Source organism: Tachysurus fulvidraco, chromosome 12, assembly GCF_022655615.1.
Source record: "Tachysurus fulvidraco isolate hzauxx_2018 chromosome 12, HZAU_PFXX_2.0, whole genome shotgun sequence".
NCBI classification, from domain to species: Eukaryota; Metazoa; Chordata; class Actinopteri; order Siluriformes; family Bagridae; genus Tachysurus; species Tachysurus fulvidraco.
In genome coordinates, this window is record NC_062529.1 from 13,033,208 (window position 1) to 13,048,100 (window position 14,893).

The 14,893-nt window shown below is 39.4% G+C and overlaps 1 protein-coding gene across 3 annotated transcripts in view; it reads right to left on the minus strand.

Annotated features, from left to right (window-relative positions):
- Positions 1-14,553, minus strand: part of kif26ab (kinesin family member 26Ab) — a 68,352-nt gene extending 53,799 nt beyond the window's left edge. Inside the window, exons 1-2 of one of the 3 annotated variants that reach the window (XM_047821698.1) lie at positions 14,061-14,553; positions 11,846-12,076 (exon numbers count right to left, since the gene is read on the minus strand). In XM_047821698.1, coding sequence (XP_047677654.1) covers positions 11,846-12,076; positions 14,061-14,195 — 366 coding nt within the window. In that variant the 5' untranslated portion in view covers positions 14,196-14,553. Of the gene's footprint in view, positions 1-11,845; positions 12,077-12,292; positions 12,563-14,060 lie in introns of those variants that run through there. The other 2 variants (XM_047821696.1, XM_027172524.2) reach the window with 2 other exon arrangements.
- Between the last annotated feature and the right edge of the window lie 340 nt (positions 14,554-14,893).

Sequence of the window (14,893 nt, forward strand, 5' to 3'; positions counted from 1 at the left end):
GTGTTTGTGTGCCTACGCTATCTCCCCTTACTTCCTGTGAAAACAGGAAATGACCGAATAGGAAAGTGCTATATTCATGTGCTTTGGCCACAGGCCTGTCTCTACAGTCCTGAAAACAGGGTTATGTAGGGTGTGACCTGTAGTGGTGTTATTTTTAACACTTCAACAAAGAGTGGGCTGATCCTTTTCACAGCTGTTGACACTTCAGTTACTTTCTGCTATTGAGCTGGGATACGTTGATGTGCCAGCCTGAAGCATTGTTATACAATTCAGTAGAAATTCACTCTAGACACACATAAGAGCTTTGCACTTGAGCACACCAGGATCTAAAAGAAATTTTGAGCTACGGAGGAGACTGAAACAAATAATAATACATAGGTCTGTTGTGAAAGCATGGGTAAATATATCCAACAAGGCTTTGGGCCTGTCTTTGTGCTTGTAGAATTAGATTTATGTATCAGCATTGGGAGGGAAGAATGATCTCTTTGAAGGCCATAGGAAGGTGCTGACAGGGCTTCCACATCTCTCTGAACTCGTATTTTTGGGCGTTAGGCGTTCTTTTATGTGTTGAGGAAGCCCCTCACTGGGAGACACAACAAACCCCCCACAACTCTCTCTGATCTTCTCTGGGCCATTGTTTGAGAGTCAATTAAGCATTGTCTAGCACGCGCATACAAAGCCCCTCTCCCACACACTCTCAAACACACTCAGTCGAAAAAACAGGCCCACTCAGAAAAGCAGGGCGAGAGTAAAGTTGATCTAAAAAGGAACACATTTACACTGCAGGCCTTATTATTTTCTACATTACACTGTCCAGTTGTGAGAAAGAGAAAAAAACAATCTGCATGAGGTTTTCAGAGTACAAGACAACAGGAATAGTACCTAACCAAGGCTAAGGGGCAAGAGAAAAATAAATAACGAACAAGCTATTTAGCAAGCACATTTGCTGTCCTGCTAATCACAGCATTCCAAAGTGTAAAGACAAGAACCATCTGCATACCTACATGCTTGCATACCAAATAAATCAGCAAACAGATGCACAGAGACTTGTTATGTGGTGCGCTGGCTGCCTGGACATGCACTGGACAACAGGGGGCCACCTACTGATTACGCATCCTTTTCTCACTAAGTTTCTCACACTCTGAAGATCTAAAGGCCAGAGCCAGAAGTAGTCAGACCACATTCACACACCTTGGCTGGACAGATGTCTCAGAAAATCCCACCTTTCTATACACAGACTAATAAAACTGCACAAGTGAAAACAGGATGAAAACTTCTTCTTTAAGTAGCCAGAGTTTCAAAGAAAACTTTAGGTTTACATGTGTAGGTACTCCAAATATTTGTATATGTAATAGTTGAGTGTATTTATCACAATATTGTTTTAAACATACCAGCAGCCTAATTTATAGCATCACAGCTCTGTACAGGAACTTACTAGGAATGAGCAAATAAACATTATAAATGCATCATTGTAAAAGTATTGCTAACACTGATGTTAAGAAATGTGGTCTTACAGCTTTCATGTGAGCTTCATGTGAACCGTTCTGGTAAGCTTTCAGAAACAAAACCAAAACCATATCAATTTTCAACATTCTTCTTCCGTAAACCTTCATTTGAGTTCGAATTCCATTCAAGCTGCTGAACTACAGCATGGAAGCAGCATTTTAATTTACTGGGGTTAAATCATTCTAAGAAGCTTTATGGTTTTGTAGCATGTATGAACCCTACAAATAAAAACATAAATGAGAGCATCAGTAAAATTTGATAATTCTTCATGTCAACATGTTGGAGGCTTTATTGATCTCAGCCACCATAAGAGAGATAAGAATGGATTGTCATTATGGGTAATGGCTACTTTAGGAGCGTACATCCAATAGTAAGAGTAAAATTTATATTTATTGTTCTCAATTTCCATCAACAAACAATTTCTTCCAGACAATAACCCATTCTGGGGAAGCCCCATCAGAGAGCAAGTGAGCATACAGGACTAAATAAGACAGAAAAGGGCTTAACACTGTAACTGATAGTTTATTCAGACACTATGTGAAATCCTAGGCACTAGACGCTTTCACATCTACCACTTCTATTTTTATTAAGGTTGCTGAACAGCAATGTAATAAAAATGCTACGCAATTACATTCTGACCTTAAAACCTCAAGCATGGCATGAAAAGTTGTGAACATAGGAACCAAAATGTACAGCATAAAAGCCCTTCTGCAAGTTCATGATCCTGCCTGTGCTTTTTAATGGGGTGAGTGCTTCTGGAGCGTTAGTGCCGCTGAGGACCAGCATGCCGAGGTGTGCGTGGGAAAGACAGCACAGGGGCTCGTAAAGTGAGGTGTGAGTTAAAGGAGCTGACATACTGCAGAGATAAAAGACAAGCTCTCCAGGAAGACACTTCCATTCTGACATCATAAAACCTCACTAAAGTAACTACAGCCTGCGAGATGGACACGTCCACTGTGACATCATAAATAGTGTCAGCGGAACAAGAAGGGTAATACAGACCTCTCTCGCTGTGACAACACATGGTAACAGATTAGAAAACTTTTAAAGGGACATCATAAACATCCTCAATGTAACAGGCAGGACATTGTGGTTCGACAAAATACTGCTATGACAGTGAGAGTAAATGTTTTCAAGAGACAAGGATGACATGGGATAAGAGGAATACAACACTTTTGGAAATGCTGTAAAGATCGGCTTGGGGTGGGAACAGAATCACAGCACCCCGTCTTTGATTATTTTCCTATAACATCATTCCATCATGCTTTATTTCTGACTAACTAAGCCATTCATTTTTAAGGGATGAGTGCATTTCAACATTTATATCGCAGAAACAGTAAAATAAACACTAAAATATAAATATATATAAATAAATGTTGCAGGTTTAAATAAGACATAGCAAATACAGTTACTTTATAAACCTGATGCAAACAAGACAACACCCTGTGCTTAGGGACAACACAGCAATAGCTTTGACTTGTAGGATTTGGAGGTTTATATTATGATATTTTTGTACATTTTGGACAATACTGGTATATTACAGCAAAGCACCTAAGGCCACTTGTTTCTTGTCCTCCTGAGCTTAGACTACTATAAGTCACTCCTGACTGTACACCAGCACACCCCTGTGTCTGATACAGAATGCAGCAAGATTTATGCTTATAAAATGTATGTTTATACATGTTTATACAATTTATGAACCCTATACAAGTTCTCCCACATCATAACACTGCTGCCTTTTCTCCAGCTATTCCATATAGCTGCCTGCATCAGGTTTAAAACAATAATCCTTGCCAAAAACAGACCAGCGCTCAAATATACCTGCTGTCATTCATCAAGTCTGCTTGGTAAACCTGACTCAAACCAAGATCCCTCAAAACACAAGAAAGAAATGGTATCAAGGTGCATTCAACTTACTCTGGATTTTTTTAATAATCCTATATTATTTTCTGTATGTACTGCACAACACAATACACACTTTTTGGAATGCCAAAATTAGACCACATGCCCAAATGTGTGCAAAATCTTTAAACATGCTGCAGAATCTGAAAAATGTTCACTCATAAGTCAGAATTGGAAAACAGTTAGCAATTTATCTTTTAGACTACTAGGCAACTCATTATTAACCTGTGCCCAGTGAGCACAATACACTCCTCAATCACTATGATGGTTTATCCCACGTCATCTTTTTAAGCAAAGTTCAAGACTCAACCTATCAGCAAACAGGAATCTATAGCCTAGGGTGAAGTGGGATGCTCCATAGATTTTGCGATCAGTTTTATCTTATCAGAACTCCAGGCAAGCGGCACAGAGTACAGATGTCATGAGATCAAAGAGCAGAAATATCACATCAAAATAAAATATTTAAAAAAAGCTTTGAAACTTGACACTTTTGCATTCTTTGCATTCTAAAATCAGAATGAGAATACAAATGAAAATGTATTTATTTCACACTACAGCTATCACAATACATGGACAACAGGAGAGCGTGTCTCAGCTTTTGTATCTTTCCTTGATTATATATCTAAACACTGTTCTGAATGTAATACATAAATGCAAAAATGTTATTGTCCAAAGAAAAAAAAAACCTTTATGGTTAATTTGCTTAATGAATGCATGAATAGAGTGAAACAAAGTAGTTTTTCAAAGGAAACCATACAAACCATCTCTCTGTCAGAAAAAATAACATGAAAATGGAAAACAGATATATATATATATATATATATCATAATGTGATTTCTCTCAGTCGTTCATTTTCCACAGACTACACAGAGATTCACACATTTGCATGCATACACACACACATGCCACACACATGATGGGAGACCCTGAAGCGTGAAATGAGCCTGGGCATGAACTTCGACTAGAATTTTCATGCTCAGATTTACAGAACCCACATAGGCGCGTGAGCGTCAAACACTGGGGGATAAATAAGGGCATACCAAGGATGCATCATGCAAGTCACACAAACACACAAGCACACACAGATACACACCCTAGGCAACATCACAGCATTTCCTATGAAACCAGGCAATGTTCTGAATTCTAGTCCTGGTATTGCACTGCCATGTTGCTTTGCCTAAATGATGAGCTATTGATAATTTATATTAAAATATTGTACCAAGCATGTTGGAGGAGGAATATGCTTCAAACTATACAGTGCACTGGAGTTTAGCCAAGTCCTGGTTTAGCGAGACAAATGAATATTTTGGCTGACTGGATACAGATGAGATCCACAGGCAGAAGCACAAGTAGTTCTTTCTTTGCTCATTGAAATTGCACCAGTTTTACTTTGTTGAATTTGAATTGATCTTGGCAGCTTTAGAAAATGTGGCTGTATGTCATTTCGTTCATATTCATAAGGATGGCTGAGAACTCTGGAGCTCGTCTGGGTCAAATAAGCTTGATCGATGTGTAACAGACAGGAAAAAACACCCAGTGCATCATGCTGCTCCAGCTGGTCATACTGCCTTAGGATGGTCTGTTCCAGCTTCCAGAGCGGGTTTGCTTTGGCAAGCCAGTGCCTTGTTCATGCCAATCAGCTAGCCAGTGTATTAATGGAAAGGTTTTAGAGTTCTAATGTAAAGCAGCCAAGGGACATTAGATTTGGGTTGGCTTGGCTTTAGTTTTTTTATGATTTATTTTTAACTGGGTCATCATCTCTCTCGCTCTAAATTCTCACTGGTCAAACTTAAAAATGTAACTGGTGTTGTGAACCTGTTAACTTTCATAAGTCTGTATTAGATCTGAGAAATACACTTTTTTGTATTTTTATGTGATCTATTTCTTCGATTGCAGTTGAAACATGATACAACTGAATGATTAAAAGAAACACGTCTGATATTAAGAAAATGGAAATCTGTTCATGAAACACATTTCAAAAACTTTTACCTAACAAATATGGCTAAATGACATTTAACCAAACCGCATTCATGAATAGCTACCCTCCTGCAGAGACAGTGAAACTATATTAGAGTAATAGAACAGAGCTCAACTGAAGCTGCACTGATGAAGACTAGCAAAGGTCTAAAAGACATTCAACTTATGTTTCCACAAATACTCATTAACTCTTTCAGATGTGCATGCAGTATACTGTGCCTGGCCATTTAAAATGTCTGAGAACGTATTTAAAAAAAAAAAATCAGACAAGCAGACTGCCAGATGTCTGAGAATCTAAGCTTTTTGGAGCCAGTGGGAGACGACCCACACCGTCCTGATCTTTTCTTTTATCTAGTCTGCAATCAAGCTGCTCTGATAACAAACAGGACTAGGCAAGGAGAATTGATATTATACTAGTTAAAGCATTTCAAAATGCATTCTTTCAATCTGATATAAAATGAATCATCTTCCACATATATCTACCCACTACATTTATTAAAACATATACTCAAGCATACAGACACATGTACAACTCTAAAGCCTCTCTTAAACCTGACCCTTTCTCACACCCTCCAGCACAGAGCTGTTTCCTCTTGTCGTTACCAATCAACAACAGAAACTATGCTTATGACACCAAAGAAATGACTCTTTTTTTTTCTTTCCACACCTGTCTTTCTTCACAGTCATCTCTCCTGGCTCATTCTTTCATCTTATCTGCTTAGTGCAGTGTCAGTGCTCCTTCTATGCTTTCTTTTCCTGTCTTCTATTCCTCTCTTTGGTTTTGTCAATCATCTCCCACGTGTCTCTCTCTGAGTTGTGACAGATGAATTCAGCTCAACTCTGACATCTGACATGCTGCTTATATAATCATAGTGTTTTTAAATGCATCCACTTCAAGGCTATATAGTCAATGCATGGTGTATATCCCCTCTGTGAGTCTTGAACATTATAGATAAAAGACTGTTTTCATGTTGGTGCTGTATTCAATCAAATGATCAAATTCTGCACTGCTAAAATCCAGATTTCAAATTATTGAATTTATGCATTTGGACTTTAAAATGAATAAACATCCTTATAAAATGTGCGTAAATGGATGCCGATAAGTAACGTCTGTTACGAAATTGTGCAAACTCGAAATATTAACTAATTAAAGAAATAATAATAAATAATTAATCAACAAAGACCAAAAATGACCAAAAAGGATAGTTGGTCATGAAATTGATGTGATTTTCTACCTATTTCCAATTTTATAGGCAACCTAAATCTCTTTTTAGGTTGCACACAGCATCAACACATAGACAAATAGTAAATATTTTCTAATTACATCGCCTAACTTTTCTTCACAGCTACAAATTGTGTGTTCCTTCCTGGGGAATAGCGCCTCTAGTGGCCAAGATGTGTAACTTCACTTGGCATACATATGTGTACCCAGCTCCTGCAATACAAGAGGAGAAAAAATTAAGACTCACAGAGCCTGTCAATCAATAATCAAGGATCAAATAACACAAACCACACATCAGTCAGTGCATTAGTCACTGCAAGTGTTTGTCTATTTCATCCAAGACATACACTGTATATGTGTGCCAAATTGTTCATGCTCATGAAAATATAAAGATCATTTAAACATTTTTAAACTAGAACATTTTATTTTCTAAAAAGGAGACAAAATAATATAATTTATCTTATAAGTTAAATACACAGCTTGTCTTTGAACAGCTCCAAGTTCAAATATGCGCTTAATGTGCACCTGTGACCAGGCTTACACGAGCAAATATAACACCTGCATAAGGGTTTCATCAATCCTCTATTGTTTCCTGCGGTGGAAAACTGGTCTTTAACCTGTGGTCTGCAGTGATGATGGATTTAAATAGTTATAAGCAGTTACACCAAGGTGAGAGCCGCATGCTAAAAGCTCCATCTCCAGAGTGGTGCTCTTAACCTGCTCTCATTTATTCCACCCTGACAGGCATTCACATGTGTGTCCAATGCTACCAGGCATTCAATCTCTTCTGTCACGCACTTCCACCTTTTGGGTTCAGCTAGATTTCAGCATGTCCACTCACTGTTTCACCCAGAAGGTACATTTCACACCAAATAACCGGAAGAGCACATGTCAATGTCTCTGTCACTGTGGAATGAATGTTAGCGACTTGATTAACGGTACTGGGAACTGAGACTATTCCTGTAAATTTAAAGCCTATTTCCGAAGGTTCTCTTGTAAAATGTCCATGCATGTCACATCACTTTAACAGAAATAAGTGATTTCTGAGAACTGCAGAAATGTTGCTGCCTTAATAAAAAAGAGAGCCAACGAAAATTATGTCTCATAAATCATAAATGAAAATTCTCCTCAGCAAACAACACAGATATTCAAAAGCTGCTGTGCAAGCCCTGTTAGTGCCAAGTGCCAAACAGCATGAAAGAGAGGTAAGAACTAAATGTGAAACCATTACGGTAAACTGATTGATTTATAGCAGGTGCTCAGGCATGTGTAGGGCAACCCTCGCCTGCAGGGATCAAGGTGAAGGATGGGCCAAGCCTGCCGAACCAGGACTTCCAGTAAGAGCTTACCTTTCCCTTCAACTGGCCTGCCTTCCCATGAGAAAAGTGTGGGTTAATAAGAAAAAATTGTCAGACCTATCTACATACAATTTAGCTATTTCCCTCCAGCATGTATTCACAACAAGTCTCATAGGAGTTCACATGAGGAACTTTATCATATTGCTCAAATACAAATTTGAGTTTTAATGCAGGAAGGTGGGGAAATAAAATAAATATGCATTTATTCCCTTCTTTTTTATATATACTCACTGAATTTTAGATACTCAAAGATATAATAATCATTTCCTGATATGCAATGTCATACTAACCGAACCCCCTGCACTTTCATAAAGAATATCTGAGATTTATTTATTTCTTCTCTTTCTCTTTCTTGCTTCTCTTATACATATAATCATGCTTCTACAAGAATTATCATTTCATAATAAAATCTGTCTATGCACCTTTCAGAGGCACCAGTTACCGCCAAGGTAAGGCAAGTAGCTTCATGTCATCCACTGTATCAGGTGACATATTCAACCAGAAAATGACCACGGGCTACAGGTGCTTTTGACCTGAAAGAATCTTAAATGTCATACAGATCACAACACAAAGCTTGTAGACCCTTGGAGATTTAGTGACCAATTGTAAGAGATGACAACCACTTCAGACCCACTAAGCAGACAATGCATATGGAAAAATCATCCACCCCCAAGCAATAATTCATCTTATTAAATTTGATACCCGAGGTCCAACCACAATGGAAGGGGTAAAGATTCTAGCCCATATAGTATGGTTGATCTAACCCAGGTGTTCAAGCTCCTCAGTCTTGTTGAAAGATCTCATAATTGTAGTGCACAATGTAACTGGAATCCAAGACAAGATTGGTGTAGCTCTCAGGTTCCATCTTACTAGTTAATCCCTATTTACAACACTGTAATTTCAGCATAACTTCGACCATTTGTGTTGCCCCTTTAGAAGTCACATCACCTATGTTAAAACAGTTCAAGATTGTTCAAGATTTTGTGACAAGTACCGAGTCATTTTTTGTCAATGAATTCTTTGCCACTGTGCTGTGTTAAGCATCCAGACATTTCACCAAGACTGCTATTGTTAAGGCATTAAATGCCCTGACATTGAAGCAAATGAACTATTGAGCTACGAGCTTCAGCACTATGTGAGAAGTAGTGCCCATTCCAAAGGAATCATTGACAATAAATAATAAAACAAAGGATGCAGAGAACCCTGGGCTAGCCCTGTGGAAAAATGCGAGCCCATGAAAAGCTGTGGGGCGTGAAGAAAGACTAATTGCCACCTGCTAAACACGCATACTGCAGAAGACTATGAAGAAGCTTGTCACCAGAGCATCAGTGCTGACCATGCGTTTCCTGGACCGAGCGTGACTATCAGCTGTCTGTATGAAATGTCTCAGAAAATCAGCCCTGGGATCAGCTTATGAACCCAGTGCTGTACATGCAACACTGAGTTTGTCTTTTAAGTCAGTACAGCACAATTTCAAACACTGCCTTCTATCAAAATTGTAAGTCAGCAGTATGTGTTGTTTTCTGTGTTGCTAATCTGAAACTGCTATTGCTAGTATAAAAAAAGAAGAAATACACCTTTTAGTAATCTGACTGTCCACACTGCATTAGCATGGCTAATTAAAGGTGTAATAAATGTTTCGTTCTAATATTAAGCCCTGTGCCAATGAGGTTACTGGCAAAATCTAAATATACCACTGAATGATCATTAAAAGCCAAAAGCACTCAAGAGGACCACTGCAATCAAGCTGTAACTAAACTAAGCATCACCATACACCTGTATAATATTTGATAGCCTTCAAGTCAGATTTTAGTTTGCTAATATTATGTGAATTGAATATATAATAATATAATGAAACAGCAATTCCTTACAACATAATAAAGTAAAGCAATCCTTAAGAACCTATATCAGCCATGTGTCGAAGTTCAGGTCAGGTGAGCACACTGTGTCCCAGTTGGACAATGTATCCTTTCTGCTCTTTGGTTGAGGAAACTGATCTCCCCTCCCTAAAAAGCAGCCTCCCATGGCGGTTGCACCCACGGCCTCATTAAGCCATCAGCACAGAGTCTGATAAAGTAATAATCCTCTGCTCTAACCTCCTTCTGCCATCTCCAAACCTGGTGCAGACCACACAGGAGCAATGATCTGCATGGCCAGGCAGTCCAGAGCTCTTTAAGTTCCCATGCTAAACCAGCACAGGAGCCCAGTGATGGAGGAAAGCACAAGATAAGGAGAAAAGGGGGAGGGTTTGGGTGCAGATATAACTACGCCCTGAATTCTGTTTATCCAAGTAAAAGGACTGAGTATTGGATAGTGTGCCACACATACACAAACACACACACATACAAAGCCTCCTCTGTCCTATCTGTTAACCTGGAAAAAAGCAAAAGGGAGTGGGGGGTTGGGGAGGGGGAAGCAGAGGTTCAAATAAAACTGGAGGGAGTGAAATCCTACCTAAGCGTGAGATCTTCCTTTGAAACCACCACCACTACATGGGGGGGGGGGCCTAGCCTCAGCAGCAAGTCAGACAACAATAAAGAGTTGCAAGCCTATATTTAACAGTGGTGGGAATTTGGTGAGGGGTATACAGGAACACTTTGAATGCATGGTGAAGGTCAACTGGGTGTCTGTTTCCTCTGCAGACTCCACAGCAAATACAACCCCCCAATCCCGAGGTCTACAGACAAGGAGTGAGATAAGCATTGTTTTCCCAAAACAATAAGCCACTTCCAAACCGTGCTCTACTACAAAGACCAATAGCTACCGGCGCTCTTAGCTTAAGTGTGTGAAAGTGGGAGAGAAAAGTCTTGCATGACCAAGAGTAAAGAAATCCAGCAAATCAGCAAAGGTCACAATTTATCTGATATACTATTAATGAAAATGTTGATGTAACAGTTCTTTACTATAACAGATTACAAATATAGAGACTTGATTTACTTTGTTTCATGCATTTTTAAGTTAAATGATTTAGGTACACTAGCATGCTGTCTTCACAAGCGATTTTTTTTTCCTGTTTATACAGACCGCTACTAATCATGACCATGAGGGGGAATTCACATTTGGCCTTGGCAAGCGATGAAGGATTTCAATCATCACCACTAATTGAGTCTTGTATAATTCAAGCCCTCCCACTGCAGCTTGATGCTCAGTAGTCTTAGCTAGAGCCAAAAAGCATGTAGAAATCCATAGGATAAGGTAACTCTATTTGTTTTCGATGCTGAAAGTCTGGAGCATATTAAGGCAACAAAACAAGAGCGCACCCTCAAGTTTGAATGTGACATAAAGGCTTTAAAATAATATGAATATGCTTCATACTGTACAGTTGCTATATTCAGCAATCAATGCACAATATCTACTGTCACATAACAACCTCTGATTCAGAACAGTTCATCAGAAAAAAACGCACAGATTATAGACAATTAAAAAGCAATGACAGGAAACTGCAGTCTCTCAAAATGGGGTCCTTGAAGAATTTCTGATAATTCTGTGGTGGGAAAGATCATGAACAACTACAATCAAAGCTGTCACAGTAAAGATAATATTAGGATATGAGTTACTAACTAATTAACTGCTAAAAATTGTTTAATCCAAAATTCAGTAACTTAAAAGCAGCCATAGATAACAAACTTGTGTCTAACTGAAACAGAACAGAGAAAATCATTGCTAATATTACATAACACAACTTGTTTGGCTTCTGTGAGTGGAAAGGTTAGGAATAAAATGCCTGATTCTGACGTTGGGTAAATGTTGGGTTTCCTTCACCTCCCAAAAACATACCAGTAGGTGGACTGGTTGATGTAAATAATGTAAGTAGTGTAATAATATGAATATAGTGTTACATGTGTGTGAACGGTTTGGTCAAAAAAAATCTCTTACTGACCTGTAGTGATGTTGGCTCGGTCAGGGCAAGTGCTTGTCTCTTAAGCTCAGCCACAGTCACCTGGCATTGCTTGCACAAGTCTGTGGCTTTAGTGACGTCGTCCCGGTCCGTCTCGGTGATGCTGACTGAGCGCGCACCCTCAGGCTGGGGTCTGCTCCCGTATCGCCTCTGTCGTGGACTGGGCTCGGAGGAAGAGCAGGAAGAAGACTCTGCACTGGAAATTCCATCAACCTTGCAAAACATCAGAAATAGTTCACAAAGCTGCACCATTAAAGCAAGTTGCGCTTTTTCTCATCTCCAAAAAGCGCATCATTTTTTCGGTTCAGCAAAGTTTATAGTGCTTGTGTTAGGTGTTAGTTCAGTAGAGAAACGATCACAGGTATACCTATCACAAACAAATACTCTGACTCTAACTCCCTACAAAGCACTACTTATATTGTAACTTACTGCGGTGCGCTTGTTGCTCTGTCTGGCAGTAGTGTTCTCAGCTCCAGTCATCTTGATCAAAACTGAGCAAAAAGTTCAGCAATCTGTTTCTTTCTCTTTTTTTCTAAATTCCACGTTTGATGCGCAAGTTAGAAATGCGGCAGCTTAAAAGTGAAACTCGGTGAAAGAAGCATGTTTAGATCGCCATGGAAAAGTTGTGCGTTTTTTCGTGCCATGTCGGAGCGAAGCTGCAGTGTGACCCGCTGTCACTGCGCTGCACCGTAAGCAGCCGAGGGGGCGTGGATGTACGTGCGAGCGCGCGCTCTGGCTACTTCCAAAATTGCTCAATAGTACAGGAGGAGTAGTACAGGAGGAGTAGTAACCTACTATTACACACTACCAAGGTTTAAAGTAAACCGCATGCCTACAGTACGTAACGTGAGACTGAATAAGGATCTCCAAATTGCATTAATGTTTCTATAATTCTATTAATTAGATGGTCTTCGAAATCGATTAAGCTTTCTTTTTATGGACTAGCCTACATTAAATTGTATAAAGACCCATGTTTTACAAGAATGATGTCATCTTTCTCGTGTTGTGTAAATGTCACCGTGTTGCTGCTGTGAGGCGCACGTGGAGCGAACGAATTCTTCTCTATTACTCTGTCACCATCATCTGGTCGTTCTTGCAATTACAACTTAAACCCATGAGTGAAATAAAACTATGGAAATTTCAAATATTTAATTATTTATATCTAAATATTTGATGATGTAAGCATCGTGGTCACATGATTTGAAGTCACAGCCCAAATGGTTTTCCTTTTCCCTCCACCTCAAGTGTCCCACTTCTTTGTCTGGCTATTAGTCACAGAATGTGCACCACAATGAACAGTTGAACAGAAGGCTGCCGAAGCACAGAATCCAAAGGTGTCATCAATAAATTCAGTATCACTGTTGACACATGCTGCACACATTCCTGATCATTAAAAAAATAGAGAAATATCATACTGCTGAAGGACTGTTTAGAATGACCATCATATATAACCTTCATCTTTGTATTTTTTTACATATCTAATTTAAAGGTGTGTTGATTCGTAAATAAATGTAAATAAATGGATTTGCTCAAGTTACAGAACACGACGTGATGATGTAACCTACTTTGCTTTGTTTTAGAATCACTTACATGAAACGCATATGTTGCTTAAAAAATAATGAACACACGAAACTTTTAAGTCAGCATTTATACAGGTTTATTTAAATGATCATGCAAACAAATACATGTCTATAGCTGTGTTGATATGAGCCTTATGTATATCCTTTACACTATGTTAAAGACGGATCTATATCTAGAGCATCTATCTATTCTTTCTACATGTTGCTATAGAATATTATATATAGTGCCTGTACTAGACTATGTCTCAAGCTGGGTATCGGTGTTCCCTTTTGCACATATTAATCTTTTTCGCCATTCTAACTTACTCTGTCTTACCCTAAGAAAGGATTTGCGCGCGTCCTCGGCTGCTGATGGTTCGTCAGCAGCAGACTGCATCATTGCCATGAACGTTTGCAGAACTTGTTGCCCAAAAGACAGAAACGATTTTCTACAATTCTTCTAAGATGCTTTAACAATAATGATTTCGAATATAAGTAAGGGTCAATAGTTGAAGATAAAACAGGAGCTTGGTGAGTGAGGGGAAAGAGAGCTGCTCTCTGTGCTGTCACTCATGGCCACTCCCGCTTAAGCGCACGTTTAATGCAACTAACTTGTGGAGTGGCTGCGGTGCACTTACCTTTGCTTTCCGTCTTAAAAGATGACTCGTAAATCCAAATATTATATCTGAGTCCACGAAAAAGGTTCCCAAGTCGATTAGGGTTGGATTCGTTTTGTCCGAGCCGGACGCGTCTTCCGACTTTTTTACATCCATCTTGTGAGCCTGTAGTGGACAAGGATCCCTTAGTCTTCTGGTAAAAATGTGGTACTCGCCATGTTCCACTGAGTCCACTTTTCACCAATATGATGTTTTTTTATACAGAATTTACTTGTGCCTCACATCTATCTGAAACTCATGCAAAGCGTCCTGTTTATTATCAGCTCTTTTCAGTTATCTTTCTCGATTGATATGGATCATCCCAATGTTGAGATATGTCCGAATAAGAATGAAGCCCATGAGAAATCCACCCGCAATCCATGCGCTATGAGCAAACATCCTTGCGAGGCACTTTCCTAATTCATGCATCCACTGTGCATCAACGCAGCATCCCTGTCAGTGGATTCAGGCAACAGTGATGAGGAGGACCACCTACAGCAACTCCACCTCTCTTTCTCTTCCCTTTACTCCCTCTCTATCTCTCTTTACCCATGCGCCTTTCTTCCAGTCCCTTTCTCTCGCGCTCTCCGACTCTCTCTCTCTCTCTCTCTCTCTCTCTCTCTCTCTCTCTCTCTCTCTCTCTCTCTCTCTCTCTCTCTCTCTGTGTGTGTGTGTGTGTGTGTGTGTGTGTGTGTGTGTGTGTGTGTGTGTGTGTGTGTGTGTGTCCCTTCTTCAATGTATCCATCCGTTTGTCTGTTTAACGCCTTTGATTTTTCAGGTTGACTGCTGCTAACTGAAGCATCAAAGCAAAAATT